At 43.9% G+C, this 21,530-nt stretch overlaps 1 protein-coding gene across 2 annotated transcripts in view; it reads right to left on the bottom strand.

The window, feature by feature from the left end:
* FCHO2 (FCH domain only 2) overlaps positions 1-21,530 on the bottom strand; it is a 126,402-nt gene that overhangs the window by 85,091 nt on the left and 19,781 nt on the right. For both annotated transcript variants that reach the window (XM_019532269.1, XM_019532268.1), the window contains exons 6-7: positions 15,134-15,232; positions 5,715-5,811 (exon numbers count right to left, since the gene is read on the bottom strand). In XM_019532269.1, coding sequence (XP_019387814.1) covers positions 5,715-5,811; positions 15,134-15,232 — 196 coding nt within the window. The remainder of the gene's footprint in view (positions 1-5,714; positions 5,812-15,133; positions 15,233-21,530) is intronic.

Below are 21,530 nucleotides of genomic sequence, written 5' to 3' on the forward strand. Positions count from 1 at the left end.
AAGTAGTAGGTTTTTTGGAGAAGCTACAAATGAGGAACTTCCTTTGGGAGCCAGTCTTAGAACCACAACCTGCAATGGGTTGCCCCAGAGCCAAAGGAGACAGAAGATCTCCATGACAAACTGGTGGTAGGGGGTGCACAACACTCAGCTAAGTCCCTCATCCCTGGAGCAAAGGTACCATAGATTCCATAGATTTACCTATGAAATTCATCTGGAACCACAGTCTGCACTCTATTTGGGCCAGTATGTAAAAGTGTTGGCCTATGGGACATTTTCCAGGAACAGCCCAATAAGCAGCATTTGGTGCGCCTATCACATACTGGCATGAACTCAGCTTAAAAGAAAAGCGGTTCTTCAAAGAAGGCTTGAGTAAGTTTGCAGGCTGTAAGCATGAACTCAGAAATGTTTCTTTCCTGAAAAAAACTGAAGAGCAAAAAGTGCAGACTGCCCTTCATCCCCTACCATACTCACAGTGAGAAAATGGATAACTACTTGAAGGCTTTTTGTCCATTTTGAGATGCTTTTTCTCCATTTCTGATACTTAGTATTACCTACTTTACTGCCTCTTAACTTCCTAGAAAAACAGTTTTTATAGTCACTGCAAGCTGATATGCTATCTCCCCAGACCCGGAAAAAAAAACCAGTGGTTGCCTGAAGTCTATTACAGAACCCTTCCTTAGGACAGTTTATTATTCAGAACACAAAACAAAGCACTTTCCCTCATCACAGCAGGCTGCAGACCACAGAAACCTTTTCTCTTGAATCCTCTCCCTGATCCTGGTAAAAGGCCACAGCCCTTCCTGAGAGTTAGCCATTAATACTTCCCTGTTTCACTCTGCCCTATCCACCTTGTTTACTTACCATTCTTTCCATTTGAGCATTCAAGAGTATTCTGATATACTATACGCTATGATGTCAAGCTGAGGCAGAAACCCTTAAAAATGGAGATCATAACTCCTAGCAAATCTTCAAAGAATTTTTCTGCATAACTAGTGTCACGTACGTATTTTTTGAACTTGACTTGATTAAACTGCTGTTCATCCAAGAATTAATTTCTCATGTTGGAAGAGGGTGAACATGATTATTTATCTTCATAAAGAAAGTAGAACCATATATTATCAATACATTGCTGCTGCTAGGGTATAAACTATATCCTTCTTTTTCTTAATAGTCTAACATATGTAGAAAAAAAAGTGACTGGACTTCTTCTGTAATGCCACATTTCAGAGCCAAGGAGCTGCCACCCTGACAATGATATGAAATTTATCCAAATAAAATGGCAAATACAATTCAAATACAACCTATGAGACTCAACAGAATCTGACTGATGGCATTAAAAGCTGCTTATAAATCTAACAGGAAATCATCTGACTTTTAGAAAATTATCCAACAATCTACATACCAAATTATGGTCTGAAGCATAGCTGATATTAGAAGAGACAGAGGAGATGACTAATATTTTTTAAGTCCACTCCCCTTTTCAGAAATGTTATGTATAATCTTTTTTGTAATCTGCCTTAATAAGTGAAAGAACTGTTTTCGATGTACAAAAAAATGAATGTGCAACTACTCCTATTTATGCTGAATGTATTTATTACAGACCATCTGTTTTACCTTGATGAAACCCCTCCCAGCATTTCCACGTGTACCTTAAACAGTACTATAAGTTAAAAACTTATCCTTACGTGTGTTCTTTAAACCAAATTTGGAAAGAGTAAAAGATAAGTAAAAGACAACTGCCTGACAAAATTATTTAAGTAGTTTTATATTAAAGAACTAATATATAAGGAAGTCCACAAATCTGAAACAAAATTTGGAAACTGGGCAAGTATTCTCTCTTCAAGGTACACACAACTTCCACTGAAACAGTGAACCCAGTATATCAAGAAAAAGAACAATTTAAATTTGTTTTAGAAGTCTTCAGATGACAAATGTGAGCCACCAGAGGGAGCCCACATGATCCCATGTAGAACATAAAATTGTACTAAAACAAAGATTCAAATACATATCAACAGTTTAAGCAAATGAACTCCCTTATCCATACACTGCTTAAAACTTTACTAAGCCACACAAAGAATTTTCAGTCTGTTTCTACCTCTTGGTTGCAGTCTCTCAAAATATTCAATCTAGTTTGAAAATATACTAGTAAATTAATTTAACATGTAATTACAGATAAATTACATCTGTCAAAGTACATTTTTATTATGTCTAGGTATGCACCAATTCACAAAATGTCATTAATTCATACCACTATCCTGACTCGTGGTTATATGCCTTCTGCTTAACATATGTTGGCAAAGGAAAACCTTTAGACAGCTGCAAGAGGTGGCTACACATTCCTGTGGATTTTTAATCATCAGTCCTAAACTGGCTCATTGCCTTACATCTTATTGCCCCCGTTCCTAGATTCTCAGCTGTTTTGACCTTGTAATTGCAATTTTCCCTCCTGAACATTGATCAGCTACGTCTTTGACACCTTTAAGCCTCTAAAGAAACATCTCTTTGTTTGAAAGTCCCAACTTAATTAAGAGCATAGACTGTAGCTCATGCTATCATGTCCGCCTTAATCTCCTTTTCTCCATACAGAATTGTCTGTGTTTCTTCAGTATGTAGATTTGCAGAATTGCTATACCAATTTGTATTTTAATCTTTGCATCTGCAAACACTGCAAGTGTACTTGCAATGTGTGGAATTTTCTTTACCAAATTAAACAACAAAGGAAATCTATGCTTTTATTAGGGTGTGTGCATGTATGCTGCATAACAAATAATGTAATGGAAGTGTGCGTGGGTTGAGATATGAGTATCTTAGGCTAACTCAGCTCAGTCATTGAGTACTTTACAACATGACAGAGTTAGGTGGGGCTTTCACAAAATAGTCCAAAACTTATGTAACATGTAAGACTTAGCAGTTAATTTCCCCAAAACTACATCTTTCCTCATGAAAGCAATCTTATTTCACCCTGGGGATTTGCAGAGATCTCCCATTTGCTCAATGGGTAACATTATATACTGCCATCATGTTAGGATTCACTTTGTTCAGAAGTGAGATGTTTACCTGAACCATTATGCCTAACTGGCAGCAGAACTAACTCTACTGTAAAGCAGTAATTCTCAACCAGTGCTGAGGTATCAAGAGTGTTCGGGATATCAAGAGATACCTTTAAGGATGTCATGTGTTGCTCAATACTAGCGACATCAGGTACACAAACACTTACATGCGATTCACAAGATAAACCTAGATATTTTAAATAGGAAACTAAAGTGTCAAAACCTTCTGGAACCTGTTGTGGTCTTTTGGAGTTCTTTGCAACAAAAGACTTGCTTTCTTTTTCTGTAGTCAAATAAAACACGTAAAACTAAGAGCTTGCATTTTCCAAGGGATTGCCTGAAGATAACAAGGGATGTCTTGCATCTAGAAAGGTAAAGCAAACCACAGCAGAGAAGAATAAGAATGGTGGGAAAGGGAATAAGGACTTATCCACCTTCTATCCAATAGCATAATGGTTAGGCACTTTGACCAGGAAGTGGAAGACTTGGGCTAGAGGATCCATTCACCCTCAGGAGGTTGGAGCTCACGTCTCACCTCCCAGGACCATGCCCTAACCGCCAAACCATGGGCTAGGCAGAGCCGATAGCCTCCCACCTGCCTGCTGAAGCCAGCTGACCAGATAGAAATGAAGGCAAAAGTCCTGGAAACAGAAGCAAGGAAGCAAGAAGACTGTAGCACAGTAAGAAGGGCACTTTCCCTGGGAGGGAAAGAGTACTAGGTTGCAGCCCCCACTCCCAGTGCTCTTTATCTGATGACTAATTTAGTTATGGTTTAGTGTGGTAACTGGGACACTTTCCTGGGAAGCAGCAGATAGAAGTTGCAATGTCCTTGATCTGAGCAGATCCTAAAACCCATGCCCTCTTACTTTTTGGTCAAGTGCTCTAAAACTCAGCTACTGAGCAAAAATTGTCCAAGTCCTTCATTGAGCTGTATGTATAATCTTGGCTTGAAACAGCTGCCTGGTCCGCTTTTTTTCCCTTTGCTTGAGGACTCAGGAATTGCAGAGTGTATATGCTTCCTAGATGGAATTAGATCACAACAGAACTTAAGGGGGAGGCAGACATTTATATGGCTGTTCTAGCTTGCTTCTAAGCATATGTATAAAAGTCTAACTGCCTACAGATCTCAGGTGTATAATGAACATAGGCACCTAAGCCACTTTGTGGCAGGGTGGAATAGGAATGTGCCACCTAAAAGGTACTTAGAAAAATCTCTCTCTCCCTTTAATCTTTATTCCTTATCTTTATTTTTAAAGACAAATTTACAGGAAAATAAATTCAGGAAATAGCAAGTTTGGGCCTAATATACAATTTTAAATCTACCCACCTTTACAAGTTATTATAATGTAGTGTTGTGTTCTTGCTCTCTATACAATATTATGAATGTGTGGAAATCATATAGGCACAGTTAGTTTCTAAATAACTGTTTATTAACTGGACACACACACACGACTCAGCTAGCTATGTGAAATACTGCTCTGTCAGGATTCTGTTAGCTCCTGCAACAGATGATAGGGAGGCCTGTTAGATAGTGCTCACATTTTTAAAGGAATACTACGCAACTCTTATCCCCTACACAGAATCTAAATATATGACCACATGCTATTTCTCAAATAGTCCAGTGAGTCACATTTTTTTCTTCAGTCTTGGGTACATAATAGTATAAGATACTCCACACACATTCCACTTGTGTCAGAGTCCAGTAATATTATGAAGTATAAACAGTAAGCAGTACTTACAGAATATACTTAATGTTTGCACCTAAGGAAAGTTATGCTGCTGACTAAAAAGAAAATATGTAAGAAATAGCTACTGGCAAAATTATTAAATGTAAACTAAAAGTAACTAAGTTCACTAAACTAAAAGTAATTAAATTGGACTTAAACTTCATTGCTGAACAACAAGAAAGAGTTCTACACCTCCCTGCCTTTTTGCCATCTGACACCACCAGGGAAGGAAATCCTGCCTTATCTGCACATCAAAGAACAACTCGCAAAGACACTCTCACGGACCCAGAGGAACAGATTTCCACCTTCAGCTTCCTCTGTGCAAAGATGAAGTTTATTTTCTACCTATGGGGACTTTTTATCATCTTGAATTCTCCCTAAGCCCTAGGAAGGGCATGTGCCCAAAAGCTTGCAGAAAAAGATTTTTTTTTTGCGATTTCTTAGTTGGTCTAATAAAAAGTATCGTCTCTGAACCAAGAGTCCTGAAGTTTTGCATTTCTAGTTAGCAACACTACATTTCAATACAGAGATGGTTAAATCAGTAGAAACAGAAACTATATATAGTTACCATATTAATGTAAGTGTAATTATAATAGTTTGATTACCTAACCATATATTTTGCATAAAACATAAAGGACAGAGGTACAAATGTGCAAGGGATCAAAAAGTGGAATTTACTGACATTTATAGCAACCAATCATGACACAGGACAATTTAAGAGATACTGTTTGATACATAACGCTCAAATAGCCAAGACACCACCCCCCTCCCCAATAACTCATGAATACATGTACTGAAGTCAGCTGCCATATTTCTAGAAAGTCACTGTAAGGGAAAGAAACACACAATGCTCTACACTATACAAATTATCTATACTAGAAATGCAAGCTTAGCAAATATTCTGAAATTTTCAGTTCTTGCATTTTTAATCTCTTACCAGGTCTCTCTTTGCCAGTGCCTTTTAACTCAGCAAATTTTTGTATCAAGCTTTCAACTGTAATATTTGCCATGTTATTAATAAATTCTTCATGAACCTGTAAGAAAACAAATTAAGTAAAGGTAAGGAACAACACCTGAAAAGAATCTAATTAACCAAACAATTTAAGCTAACATTTAAAGGCCGTCTTCCAGTATACATTACTGAAAAGTTGAAGGCACCGCCAGATAGCTTTTCAAGGAAATTTCTCTATTTCTTTAACGATATGCAAGTGTGTGCACTAAGCAGGATGCAAAGGGAGACACAGTATGCATAAAGTGAGTATTAGTGATAGTGAATTTAGGAATCTTTGCCTTTTCTTCTTGTTGTGTTTAATTTCTTACCCAGCAGCATGACTGTAGGTCTTATTCAAAAAGTGAGATGACAAGACATATCCAGCAAAATAATAAGTATGAATACATAATCTTGTACCATAACAACTCTATTTGGCTCAAAGCAGTACTGTCATAATACCTCAAAAAGTCAACAAGGAAACATAAATTGCTCACAATATTTTTGAGTGAACAGTACCTCCTGTTTTAGATAGATATTCACATACTGCTGTACAAAAAAAGATTGTAAACACTGATGCATTTATAAGTTATATGCTCCCATATCTGTGCACATGGCAAGGGCAGGCTGCTGCTGCTGGCTGGGGCCAGGCTCTTCCTGGCAGGGGGGCTGGGCCGGGCTGCACTTGGGGTGGGCAGTGGCAGTGTTGGGATGGGGGCTATAGGGTGGGCTGCAGCCACCCCAAAATTCCCCGTAGCCTCCATTGCAGAGCCACCACCGCTCACCCCAAGTGCAGTTTGGTCTAGTCTTCTGCTGGGAAGAGCCCAGTGCTGCCCCTGGCCTCAGCCCACTTTTGCCGCATGCATAGATCTGGGGGGGGGGGTGCACGTATACCCCCCTATGGCTCCCCTGGGGTGCATGCAGCAGTGGGAACTGCCCCCTCCCCATGCCCCACAGACAAGCCATGGTTCTGTCCTGCACCATGCCTCAGTTGGGCAGTGCCTGCCCCACCCCCACACCCCTTTCCTCCCCCATTCCCCCCCAACAGACTTACCAGCTGGACACAACACTCCATGCAGTCAGGCTGTGCTTCTGGCTACCTGCATGCTGCACTACAGCTGCGCATGCACATGACATTTATCAGTAACGTTACTGGCTACATCAGCCAGAAAAAGCTGATTGCTGGTAATGTCAATTTTTCTTTTATTGGTGCTGATACAATATGGACAAATGTATTGGTGCGCCTCTACTAGTAACATTTTGGGCCCAAGCTTCTATTGGTACAGTAGTTCTGACACCTAGCACAATCTCTGGTTACAGTCTATTATAGGCAAGACGACATAACAGAATAATGGTGTAGCACAGGGGCAGGCAATTATTTTAGGCAGAGGGCTGCCTACACAGTTTTGGCAAGCCATCGAGGGCGACATGGGTAGCCCCACCCCTTGATAGATGCCCCGTCCCCCTCGTCACCATCTTGGGACCAGAAGTTCTGCCCCTAACCCCTGACCTTTGCTACTAGAAGTCCCTCCTGTTGCCCCCCAGAAGTACTCCTTTCAGCAAGGGGTTTTGCCATCTCAGAACCAGAAAAATAACAAATTATATTCTAAAAATCAAACGTGTATTACAACATTAATTAATTTCACTAAAAAAAAATATTTCGGTCCTGATTCACGTGTGTGTGTGCAGTGCACATAGGAGGTAATAGTATCATAGCTTAAAATGAAGTCTTACTCTTGTGGCACCAGTGGGTTCCAGCTCCAGTGCTAGGGACAGCAGGAGCAGCTGGGACATGGTGCCGGAGTGGCGAGCAGAGGAACAGGAACGAGACAGGGCAGCAGTGGCAGATGCAGAGAAGTGGCAGTGAACAGGAGCATGGGGCTGCACTGGTGCCCTGGGGCCAGGAGCAGCAGAAGCGCAGCACCCAGGCCTGGAGGAGCACTAGCAGGGCCTCTGCCTGGTGCAGAGGGGGAGGCTATAGGCAAACCCTCCTACCTCGACCCAAGCCCGGCTCTCCCTGGTGCAGTACAGCCCAGCTTCACAGACCCCTTGGAGCCTGGCCCCGCGCTTCTGCCACCCCACTCTGGGCCCTGCTGGTGCTGGCCCTAGTGCACCAGCTTGGGCCCTGCATTCCCACCTGGCTGTTGTTACGCTCCACATGCCCGCTCGCTACCCCTTCCCCTCACCAGCCACAGCCATTCCCCCACTCCCCCTTGCTTGCCTGTCAGCACCAGATGGGTTCCAGCTCCAGCGCTGGGAATGCAGGATCTGGCCCTGCCGGCCTAAAGGACTGGGGTGATTGTCCCTGATCCTCCTCCACTTCTCCTTATCTGTATTTCCCTTGGTGCAGGGAGGTACAAACAGTCCTAAGCCAGAAGCCTCTGCAGAGGCATCTGGCTGGGGCTTGGAGCAGGGGGGACTGGAAGGTTGGGGGGGCGGGAAATCAGCCAGACTTGCTTCTGCAGCCTTGATCCTGCTCAAAACTTCCCCTGGGTCCTACTGCCCCTTGCTCCTGTCATCTTTGACAGGCTGCCAGGAGCAGATAAATATTAATTTTCTAAATGTTTAGCGACCCTGTGGGCCAGACAGAATGGCCTGGTGGGCCAGATGTGGCCCACGGGCTATATTTTGCCTGCCCCTGGTGTAGCAGGTTTGGGAATTTCCTCACTTACACACAGTCTTTTGGGTTCATTCACGATGTTGCCCAGTATCTTTACTCTCCCAGGACAAACTCCCTCCTGGCAGGAATCCATATAAACAACTCGGTCTGTAAACCAAATGCTTCCATCAGACAGGGTCTTGTCTCAGACCCGAAGACAGTCCTGAGGCATGGTTCTGCTGCCACTTACCAGCACTCTTCCTTACCCCTCTGGTCCCTTCAGCCATGGGAAGGGTTCACTTACAGTCTTCTCTGCTGCATTCATGGTACTCAGAGACAGTCACTCCTGGCATGGTCCACGGGCTCCTCTATGAATTGACCTGCCATCTGTCTCCCATCTGACATACCGCTCTCACTTGCAGCTCTTGAACTTCCAGCCGGCAGCTCTGTCCATCTCCCTGACTGACCCTGGCTCTGTTTCCTGGGAGCCCTTTTACCTGCCTGGCTGTCAGCTAATTACCCCCCGCAGCTGGCCTAGTCCTCCTAGCTAGCCTGCAATCAGTCTCTTACCAGCTGCAGCTCCTGAAAGCACACAGGCTGTTACCAGCACACTGAAAACACAAAGCCTGTTACATATCCTCCACCACTAGAAGGGATCCCTCTTCTAAGTCTCTACCCCCACTCAGGCACTAGGTAGGACCCTCCTGTCCCATCCACACCCAAGTCACCTTAAGGACTGATTCCATGGGCTCCAACTGCCTCTGTACCCACACCCATACCTCACCGATCATACTCCTAATGTTTTCTCCTGATCTTTTTCTCTCTCTTTGGTTAGGTACAAACTTAGGGAACTACAGGGACACAGCTCCCTTGTGCTCCCTTGCCCAGGGCAATGCTGTCCTATCTCCAAATATTACTCTGGGTCTGGGGCCCCTGGCCCTGATTTTGCCTATTCTGGGCTTTGGCCCAAGCTTCAAAAGCTACTGGGCCACAGTTCCCCTGACATCTCCATGACTGGGCTGAAGTGGTGCTCTCTCTGAATCTCACTCTGGATTTCAGTCCCCTGGGCCTGATTTCTCCCTTTTGGCATTCTTGGCTTTGGCCTGAGCTTCAACAGCTACTGGGCCACAGCTCCCCTGTGTCTTCTTATCCAGGGCAAAGCTGTTTTCCCTCAACCTCCAATTCTGTCCTAGACCCTCCAGGTCCCTGTGGGCATTGAACAACCTTCTCGATTTGCCTTAGTAACTCTTATGCACTGGACCCTCCTGCCCCTTCCTCCCACCAGCACCAGATCTTCTCGTGATGCAGCCTATTGCCTCCTGGGCACCAGATCCTCCTGGTTCCCCCCCCAAGTATGGGACCTTCTCTTGATGTGACCCCTGAGGCACCATCAGATCACCCCACTGGGTGCTATGGAATTGCCCCTCTCAGGCCCTCTCTCAACACGCCCAAGGCACTATGCAGCCTCATAGTTTCATAGTTTCTAGGGTCGGAAGGGACCTGAGCAGATCATCTTGTCTGACCCCCTGCCATGACAGGAAAGAATACTGGGGTCAAACGACCCCAGCATCATGTTCATCTAACCTCCTCTTAAACACACCCAGGATAGGAGCCTGCACCACTTCTCTTGGAAGTTGGTTCCAGACCCTACCCACCCTGACCGTAGCGCCTCCTGATATCTAGCCTAAACCTACCCTCTGCCAGCTTGTGACCATTATTTCTTGTCACTCCTGGCGGTGCTCGGGGGAACAGGGACTCCCTCCAATGCCTGCTGATCCCCCCGACTAGTTTATAACAGGCCACTAGATCCCCACCTCAACCTTCTCTTTTGGAGGCTGAACAGGTTCAGGTCCCGTAGCCTCTCCTCATAGGGCCTGCCCTGCTGTCCCCGATCATGCGAGTGGCCCTCCTCTCGACCCTTCTCCATGCTGTCCACATCCCTCTTGAAGTGTGGCGCCCACAACTGGACACAGTACTCCAACTGCAGCCTGACCAGAGCTGCACAGAGGGGGAGGATCACCTCTTTGGACCTGCTCGAGATGCATCTGTGGATGCATGACAAGGTACGGTTGGCCTTCCTGACTGCCTCCCCACAGTGCCAGCCCATATTCATCTTAGAGTCAATGATGACTTCAAGATCCTTTTCCGCCTCTGTGCTGACAAGAGGAGAGTCCCCCAACCTGTAGGTATGGTGCCGGTTGTTCCTCCTCAGGTGCATCACTTTGCACTTGTCTGTGTTGAATCCCATCCTATTCTCATCTGTCCACCCTTGTAACCTGTCAAGGTCCGATTGTAGCCTGTTGCTTCCTTCTAGTGTGCCCACATTCCCCCTCCATCACCCCTACAGTTCTGCTCAAACCACCAACTGTTGTAGAGTTTACATCCTCATATAATATCTACCTTACCAGACATCAACAAAACATAAGCCCACTGGCTAGCTTAATATTCCATAACCAGAATGTAAGCCCAGAGTACTGCGTACTCCCGTCTGACCCAGAACCACTCAGACCTCTGACAGTCATTCTCTGCAGGCCCCTGGGCAGAGCTCCTCTTCCTGCTCCCTGCAGGTCTAGACTGCCTGCTCTGGATCAGGCCTCAGTTTACATGCTTTGCCAGCAACTCCCCTTCCAGTCGAGTGGCTCCTCCCAACCCACCCGTCAGGGTTTCCAATATTCACTCAAGACTTCTGATCCCTGGCTGCCTACTCCATGTAGCCAGCCCATGATGGGCAGTGGTTCCACCACCTGGGGATCTCCTCCCTTCTACTTATTTCTGGGAGAGCCTCTCACCCATGCCCATTACACCAAACACAGTCTTTTCAGTCTCCCCATCAGATTACCCACAAACTTGGGTCACTCCTTCCAGGGAGGATTAGGGCCAATCCTCTACCGGGTCCATATTTCATTTCAAAGTTCCCCAAGTTCTAGGGTGACTATATCTATAGAAATCTCCACTCATCAGCCTCTACAGGGGACTGTTTCTTTACCCATTCTTACCCTGATGGGACAACCACATAGCAAATGTCCATTTAATAGGGCTACGACCTGAAAGGCTTCCCGGGAGTGTTCTGACCTCACAGTCCCCGTGCCCCGGCTGACCCCTTACTGTTTTCTCCACACCTTGGCATATCTCACAGTTCCTGCCTGCTGGAACACTTGTTTCAGTCTTTTACATCTTACACTGAAACATAGGTTATTTACAAATAACCCATCACTATTTACCCTCTGGTTTGGCTTATCCTGGGGTTGGATCTTCAGAATCCTATTCATGCCTGTTACTGGTGCTGTTGCCATTTTCTTTTCTGGCTGCAGCTCCTCTCCAGAGAACCTCTGAGGTGGGTCTTTCCCAGAGCTCACCTCCCTCCTCTGTCCACACCTCTGCCCTGCTGGAGTTGGATTGTCCACTTTCTGGTAGGTCTCCCTTTTCTTTCATTCCAAGTCCTTGCTAGTAGACACAGGCATGGACTCTGTGCTTGGGTAGGGGCCTTATACCTTTGCTAGGCCTCTTGAGGTTTATTCCTCATCCCTCAAACCCACACTTCCTCCAAGAGGTGTCCTAGCAGGTTCCCTCTTTTTAGCCAAGATGGACTTTGCCTTCGCCACCAGTACCCACCACCTGGCTCTGCTGCCGCTCCACGTCTGTCCACACATCACCCCCACCCTGTGCTCTGTGTCCAGCTGCCGGAGGTACACTTATTAAAAAAGGTTGAAAACCCTTGGCTTACATTATACAAGGTTTTGTCCCAGATCCAAAGAGTCCTCAGATGTGGTTCTACTGCCACTTGCCCGCTCTCTCCCTTATCCGTTTGGTTCCTTCAGCCAGAGGAAGGGCTCACTTACAGTCCTTCTGCTGCACTTAACGTGGTCCCCGGGCTCCTCCATGAGCTGATCCACTGTCTCTCTCCCACTCCACTCGCTATCTAACTTCCAGCCTGCAGCCGTCTTCCTGATTGATCCTGGCTCTGTTCCCCAGGGAGCCCTTTTAGCTGCCAGCTCCCTGCAGCTGGCCCAGTCCTTGTAGCTAGCCTGCAAACAGTCTCTTACCAGCTGCAGCTGGCTACAGCCTCTGAAAACAGGCAGCCGGTTACAGATGGTCCTTTGGCAGATCTGTGAAAGGATAATTTGCTACTGATCACTGCTTGCCTGCCTGGAAATCTAGACCATTTCTGACTTGCAAGAAGTGAAAAGCCATGAGTGCCATCTCAGCCTTATGGTATTGCATCCAGGATTTGATGGATTCCAGACAGTGAACTGATGAATGGACAATCTCTTGTTAATATTGTATATGGCCACTGTATTGACTAAGATTTGCACTGCAAATTTTGGAGGCACCAGGATATTTTAAGAACAGTATTTCTGTCTGAGTCTTTGTTAGTGATACTTTTTTGTAGTTCACTAAGAGGCCCAGCTGGATGAACAGGGGATAGAGCATTTTCTAGGATCTGTGCTTTCTCTCACTTATTCAGCTGGACAAACTGGAGTAGATGGGAATGTTCTGCCTTATCATATGCACCACCACTAAGCATTTTCTGAGGACTCTTGATGTTGTAGTGACTCTTTTTAATAATAAGATTTAAGGCTTGTGAAGAGGAATGGAGCAAGTATCTGAAACGAATAGGATAATGGTTGGATGCATAGGAATCCATCACCCATTTGTCCTAGATTACATTGGACTACACCCACTCAGACGAGATAAAGTGTTTTTCAAAGATGGCTACTAGCTCCACACCAGATCTGACATCTCTCAATATTCTCATCAAATCTTACTTCCTTATTTACAGGGCAATATAGCAACAGAGGATGCAGATGGGCACCACCAGAATTTTGGCTGGTACTTTGGCTGTCTCTGCCCTAAGAAATATGACCCACCTTTGGGGTTAGTATTTGTAGGCTTTTCCAGAGAGGGCTGGCATATAAATTCCAGACATGAATGTTATGCATGTCAGATGTATCAACATCTATGGATAATGCTTTTCTGGCTTTTTCTAATGGCCTGAATTCTATTTAGACATCAGACAAAATATTTTATTATTATTTGATATGTGGTAAATTCCAAATGCCTTATATCAAATGTAATTCAATGGGGCTTCACACACATCCTACAGAAACATTCTCTACTGTGAGGCCTATGGACCATTTTGTTCTGTTTTTACCTTACCACTACCCCTCTAGCTTAAAATGGTGGCCTGCAAAGTATTAAAGGAGAGAGAGTACCAGAAGTTTCACAATAATAACAACAACAAAAACTAATACAGGAACATTAAGATTGTGAAGTCAAGCACTCTAATTAGCAAAGATAAGAATGAATTTCCCTATGCAACCCTGAAATTTGGCTCATTTAGACATTATAATACAGCATTTAATTACATAATCACATATTATTTATTCTCCACAAAACTCCTGTCCCTGTTAGTGTGCAAGACGGATGATGTTCACTGAGAGAACACTTTTGCAGTATTTCTCGCTATCCTCCACGTTCACAATGTGGGCTAAAGCATCACAAATAAATGCCACACTGAATACAAAAAGATCAGTTTCTTTGTGAACGGCTGACAGATGAGGAAACCTTAACTCTCATCAACTGTAAATATGTTTGGGATTATAATAGTGAGCAGAGAGCATACAACAAATGAAAAAATACAAATGACTGCAAACACTACATCTTAGATATCAATAATTATAGGGATAAAGTGAAAAATATTGAGAGCCGCAATACTGTATTTATTCAAATACAAAATGAGGTTTTTCCCCCACCCAGTCTGGGGAAAAAAAGCCATTTGTCTTATAATCGCATAGAAGGAAATCTTACTAACTACAATGTCTATCATTAAACTGCTGCCAGAAGCAGCATGTGCTGAGCAATCTCAACTCATGTACATCTACTGAATTTTGCTGATCAATCCATTCCTTTCATTATAGTTTCCAGTATGAGAGTGTAGCTACTCATCATTTGTATACTTACTTTAGTATTCACATTTAAATATAAGTATATAAGGAGTCTAATTCAAAGTATATATAATACATGTAATAATAAATACGTGAAAATAATGGCACAAAGCTAGGAGAGATCTAAATATTGGTATAAACTACATTCTAGCACAGGAGGCTACAGTACAGAAAATGCACAGAAGGTTGTATAATGATAGAAGAGGATTTATCAACCACACATACACCTTATTATAGTACTATTTGTTTTTCTTCCCACTTTTCTTCCTGTTTGTCTTTCTTACTTCTTGCATCACCCCACAGAAAAGCTAATTTTATACTTGTCTGCTGGTATACAGAGCTTCCCAATGCCACTCATTACTCTTGAATTCAACCCCACAGGTTTAATGCGTAATCAGTCAAAGCCACAATCATTTGCAAAACACATCAATACAACATTACAACTGAGATTTTATGTGCTGAAAAGACAGAAAATTCAGTCCCTAAGCTAAGTAGTTCTTCCATTTTATGGCATTCGTGTTTATATAATCTACAACAATAAAGTTTTACAAAGGCAAAAGAATGATATATTATAGCAGTTGTGACAACTATGCATTTGACTTTCCTAGCTTTTATTAACAAAATGTGAATTGTTATATATTTTTTTCCGGCTCATCTTTTTTTTTTTTTTTTTTTAATACTAACTGTGATCATTTCATTTCAGTATCACAGACCAGACCATGCCATTGCTGCAAAGGCAGTAAACAACATTACTTCTAATAACTTAAATATAAATTATAGTTCGTAGTTGGATTAATACGATGATCAATATAAAATAAACTCACCTGCCCTATTTGTAAGTGAATTTCTTTCATAGTGTTTGACAATGATTCTATAATCTCTTTCATGTGAAGGAGATGCGCCTCTTCAATGTCTTGAAATTTCTGCATAGCAAATATAAGCAATTAGATGAATTAATGAATACAGAGAGCTTCAAGCTAGTTATGGAATTACTGCATTTTAAAATTGAATTGGACATCAAGCAAGAAAAACTCAAACACACTAAGAAGGAAGGTACTAGTCTAGCTTTTTTGCCTATACAAAGATAGTTCTTTTCAAGGTAGTTCTTTACAATGATATTCTATCCTAATCACATAACTGTCATAATTAAAAACATAATAATATATTAAGATAACAAATATGAAGTAATTAACATAGTGCTAAAATCCCAATATTTTAATGGCTCTCTTTAGAGTGCAGTTCTGAAAGGCTCAGGTCTTTAGGGCTCTATACAACATGACATTTGGTTTATAAAAACAATTACTCTACCCATGTTTGAAAAAAAATGCCATTCAGCGAAAGGGCTGTTTACTTTACTTGATCTTTACAAGACACTACACTCTCAGATCTAATTCTGAGTTCTTCTTTTCCACCTGGGCTGTTTCAGCATCACTCATCTATGTCCCCTTCACTCAGTCACTTGGCCTATCCAAGACTTCCAGTTGACCAGAGGTTTACTCTCTCCTCTGTTCCCTCTTTCTTCCATCAATGTGGTCATTGATTCTCCATGCTTTACTCTCTTCCACCTACGATTATTTTGTCTCTTTTCCTACTACAAGTTAACCCTGCCAATTCCCAGCCTTGGCTCATTCCTAGCCATTGCTTCCTGAACTCTTGCTCTTGTGTTGTGGAGTACCTCTAGCAGAAATACTGTGACTAGGCTGATTTGCCCTATGCATTTACTTTTCTTTAAATTCTGCCATCTTCCTAACAAAATAATTAGCTATATAGCCTGCTAAATCCCCATTGCAATATCTCAACTGTACTTTCACCATCTTTGACTACTTCTCAAATGCTTGCCTTTTCCTATCTTGACTTCTCGCTGGAATTTCTTTCTTCCAATTCTATCTTGGAAGATCTCCAATCCAGCTTTTACCTTTTAAGCACCGCTGAAATAACGCTTGAAAAAGTCTCTAATGTTCTTAGCCCAGGGATGGGCAATTATTTTGGGTGGAGGGCCGCTTACTGAGTTTTGGTAAGCTGTCAAGCACTGCATGGGTAGTCCCGGCCCTTGACAGGTGCCCCGCCCCCTGGTTGCCATGCATACTGTGGAGGGCATGAGGAGATGGGTATAGGTTTGTGGGGGCTGTGGGGGGAGGTTGTGGGGCTGGATAAGTGTGTGGGATGTGGTCATTACACACACCCTTTGCGCTTTGCTCACTACACGCACGTGCGCACACACTGTGCTTTGCTCACTACACGCACGCGCACACACACACACACACACACACACACACACAATCTCTCTCTCTTCTTTCTCTCCCCCTCCTTCCCTCATTGCTCTCTGTCTCCCCCTCCCTCATGGTACGGATACACACACACACAACCCCTCCTACCTCTCCTGACTCCAGGGTACCAGTGTGCCCCTGCTCCCAGGGGTCCAGTGATGCAGCTGGGGCCATGTGGTGCTGGACAAGCCACATGCAGGGAGAGCTCCAGCAGGCAGAGACTTCCAGGTGGGGGTGGGGGAACAGGCCAGCCCAGCCCCGCCTTTCTCCTGACTCCTGTCAGCTTTCCCTGGATCCTAGTGTCCCAAGCTCCTGTCAGCTTTGACAGGGAATCTGGAGCAGATAAATATTAATCTTCTAGACTTTGTAGGTGCTCCATGGGCTGCACAGAATGGTCTCGCAGGCCGCATTTGGCCTGTGAGCTGTATTTTGCCTGCCCCTGTCTTAGCCAAAGCCAAAACAAGTGCTTCATCCTTATCCTCTGACCTGTCGGCTGCCTTCAATACTCAAAATGATTTTCACAAAACTTCCTTCTCCGGGGTTTCTGTGACTGTCCTGTCCTGGCCCATCCTCCCTCCACTTCTTAAAACCAGTCCTACTGAATAGTCTCTCAATCACCTTTAACTTGATGTGGGGATCCCAGAGGGGTGCGTCTCCAGGTTCTCCCCTCTTTTTCGTCTATAACATATCACTTTAGGTAAGGAACAAGCACTATAAGAAGTTTCAAAGTGTAATAAAAAGACAACAAACAGATGACGCACAGCATTACAGCACTAGAAATCAGCCTATATTGTATAAAAAACCCCAGATGAAACTGAAAGAACTCCAAAGCACTCTGAAGTAGATTGCTTCTGGTTTCATTTGACCTCCTAACCAAAGTGGAGAAGAAAACTGGTCAGCCCAAGAGGTGGCAACTGGGGAAGCCTTCTCATTCTTCCCGAGAAAATAGGGCAATTGGACAGTTACCTCAGGTGTCTGTACATGAATGTGTGGCATCTGGGAAACATGCAAGAAGAATTGGAAGTCCTTGCACAGTCACAGAACTATAAAGTGAGCGGAATAACAGAGACATGGGATAACTCGAATGACTAGAGAACTGTCATGGATGGGATAAGCTGTTCAGGAAGGACAGGCAGCGGAGAAAAGGAGTTGCACTTTATGTAAAAGAGCTGTATGATTGCTCAGAGCTCTAGTATGAAACTGAAGATAGGCCTGTTAAAAGTCTTCCGGTTAGAGTTAGAAGGAAGAGCAACAAGGGTGATATTGTAGTGGGTGTGTGCTACAGATCACCAGACCAGGAGGTGGAGGTGGATGAGACTTTCTTCAAACAGCTAACAAAAGTTTCCTGATAACAGGCGCTGGTTCTCATGAGGGACTTCAATAACCCTGACATCTGCTGGGAGGGTAATACAGCAGTGTGCAGGTGGTTCAGGAAGTTTTGGAGAATGTGGGGACAACTTCCAGGTGTAAGTGTTGGAGCAGCCAACTAGGGGCCATGCTCTTCTTGACCTGATACTCGCAAAAAGGGAAGAATTGGTGGGGAATGTACTAGCAGATGGCAGCTTGGGCGGTAGCGACTATGAGGTGACTTAGTTCAGGATTCTGAGGAAAGAAAGGAAGGCAAACAGCAAAGGACCCCAGACTTCAGAAAAACTGGCATGAACTCACTTAGGGAAATGATGGGCAGGATCTCCTGGAAGGTGAGACTGAGAGGAAAAGGAGTCCAGGAGAGCTGACTGTATTTTAAAAGACATCTTACTGAGAGCACAGGAACAAACCATTCCAACACACAGAAAGACTAGCAAACATGGCAGAAGACCAGCTTGGACTTAGCAGGGAACTCTTCAGTGAGCTAACACACAAAAAGGAAGCTTACAAGAAGTGGAAACTTGGACAAACAACTCAGGAGGTGTGTAAAACCATACTTCGGGCATGCAGAGATGAAATCAGGAAGGCTAAAGTGCAATTTGAGTTGTAGCTAGCAAGGGATGCGAAGGGTAACAAGAAAGGTTTCTACAAGTATGCCAGCAACAAGAAGATCAGGGAAAGTACGGGTCTCTTATTGAATGAGGGAGGCAACCTCATAACAGATAATGAGAAAAGACTGAAGTACTTTTTTCAAAGACGAAGTCACCTCCCAGACTACTGCAGCACCTGGCAGCACAATATGGGGAGGAGATGAGCAGCCAACAGTGGCAAAAGAACAGGTCAGGTACTATTTAGAAAGGCTGGATGCGTACAAGTCCATGGGGCCAGACGCGATGCATGCAAGGGTACAAATGGAGTTGGCCGATGCAACTGCAGCGCCACTGATCAATATCTTTGAAAACCTGTGGCAAACAGGAGAGGTTCCAGATTATTGGAAAAGGGGAAATATAGTGTCCATTTTGAAAACAAAAGGAAGAAAGAGAATCCAGGGAGCTACAGAGTAATCAGCTTCCCCTCAGTCCCTGGGGAAAAAAATGGAGCAGGTCATTGAGGAATCCATTGCTAAGCACTTGGAGAGCAAGAAGATGATTAGAAACAGCCCACATGGATTTTCCAAGGGCAATTCATGCCTGATCAACCTGATTGACTTTTATGATAAGATGACTGGCTCTGCGGATGCAGGGAGAGCAGTGGATATGATATACCTTGACTTTACCAAGGCTTTTGTTACCGTCTTGCATAACATTCTCGCAAGCAAGCTAAGAAAAGGACATATGGGCTGGATGAATGGACTGTAGGGTAGATAGAAAACTGGCTGGTTCATCAGATTTGAAGGGTAGTATTCAATGGCTTTATATACAGTTGGGAACTGGTATCAAGTGAAGTGCAAGAGGTTTGTTCTGGGGCTGGTTTTGTTCAATATCTTCATCTATGACCTGGAAGATGGGATGGAGTATACCCTCAGCAAGTCTGCAGATGACACCAAGGTGGGGGGAATAGTGGAGACACTGGAGGGTAGAGCTAGGATTCACAGAGACCTCAACAAATGGAGAATTAACTGGAGCAAAAGAAATCTCATAAGGTTCAATAAGGACAAATGTAAAGTCATGCACTTAAGACAGAAGAATCCCATGCAGGGGTAGAGGCTGCAGACTGACTGACTAAGCAGCAGCTCTGCAGAACCTGGGGGTTACAGTGGACAATAAGCTGAATCTGTGGCAACAGTGTGGCCTTGTAGCATTGGGCTACTGATCTGCATTAGTAGGATTGTTGCCAGCAGATTGAAGGAAGTGATCATTTCCCTCTATTCAGTACTGGTGAGGCCACATCTGAAATACTGTGTCTAGGTTTGGGCCCCCCACTACAGAAAGGATGTGTACAAGTTGGAGACAGTCTAGCAGAGGACAATAAAAATTATTACGGGGTTTGGGCTCATGACTTCTAAAGAGAGGTTGAGGGAAGTTGGCTTATTTAGTCTAGAGAAGAGAAGACAGAGAGGATTTAATAGCAGCCTTCAACTACCTGAAGGGTTGTTCCAAAGAGAATGGAGCTAGACTATTCTCAGTGATGGCAGATGACAGAACAAGGAGCAATGGTCTCAAGTTTCAGCAAGGGAAGTTTAGGTTAGATATTAGGAAAATCTCTCTCACTAGGATTATTGTAAAGCACCGAAACAGGTTACCCAAGGAGGTGGTGGAATCTCCATCCTTAGAGATTTTAAGACCTGACAAAACCTTGGCTGGGATGGTAAGTGGGGATGGTCCTACTTTGAGCAGGGGATGGACTAGATGACCTACTGAGTTCCCTTCCCTTCTATCATTCTACAATTCTATACAGAGTTGAAAATCCTAGGCTGCCTACACATGTGCTGGGGGAGGGGAGAGGGGAAGGGGAGAGGAGGAGAAGAGCTGGGGGGCATTTTAATTACAAGCAGGTCCCAGACAGTCATTCTAATTAAAAAGGCTCACTGCCATGTGCATTAAGCCCCTGCATATTTCATAAAGGCCACAAGATACTTTATCTAAGGCTCATTCGATGAGGTTTAGATAAAGCGCCCCGCGGCCATTTTGACATGTGTGGGAGCTTAATACACTTGACAGTGAGGCAAGGTTCGAACTTTCTAATTAGAACACAGAGGAGACTCAATTAATCGAGTCTGCTCTCATACATTCTAATTAGAATGTGAAAGAGCACATCTGTATGCACCCATAATGTTGCCCAATCTCCATGCATTAATGTGGCTAATTTTTCCACCACTAGTTTAACAAGTCCTGTAGAATAATAAAAGCCCTCCTGTAGAATAATAAAAGCCCTCCTCATTACGAACTCTGAAGCTGGAGAAGGGATGGGAGACAGGAATCAGTTGCATCAGTGAAACTGTAGAGCCACATGCATTTAAAGCTGTCAGTAACTGAGGATTACGCAAGCCTTGGCAAGCAGGGATAGCACTTATAATGATACACACCTTGTACATAGTAGGAATAAAACGCACATCCTGCAAAATGATTCAGAACTGGTTCACAAGTTGTGGTCAGGGACTGCCAGCTGCCCGACAGCTACTGATGCTGCCTTCTCCAGTCAAAGCATTCATAGTGGCAGTCTGTAGCTGGGGCTGTTATATATAGATTAACAGGAAAGTGGTTCTCCTCATCCTGTAAGGTATCCAGGTTGTAGCCATATTGGTCTAGAGGCAAAAGGAATCAGGACTCGTGGTAGAGGTGATATCTTTTATTAGACCAGCTAGATTTTTGAAAAAACCCTGCTTTAATTGCAGGCTTTCAGGCACAAACATTCTTTTTCAGGCATAGGAGAAAAGATTGTAAAAGTTCTCCTTGGTAGACACGAAACTTCATATTTCATAGAAGAAAGTGTGGTAAAATCTCCTGCTTGGAGCAGTTCATTTTATATACAGATTAACCTCAGAGAAAAGTTGGAAGAGTCTGTTTATCTCAAAGTTGTTTGGTGGTAAGCAGGACATAGTCATATTTCCTTCAGAGTTTCATAGTTTCTGGGGTCGGAAGGGACC

The sequence above is a fragment of the Crocodylus porosus genome, unplaced genomic scaffold, assembly GCF_001723895.1.
Source record: "Crocodylus porosus isolate Cpor-Errol unplaced genomic scaffold, CroPor_comp1, whole genome shotgun sequence".
NCBI lineage: Eukaryota > Metazoa > Chordata > Crocodylia > Crocodylidae > Crocodylus > Crocodylus porosus.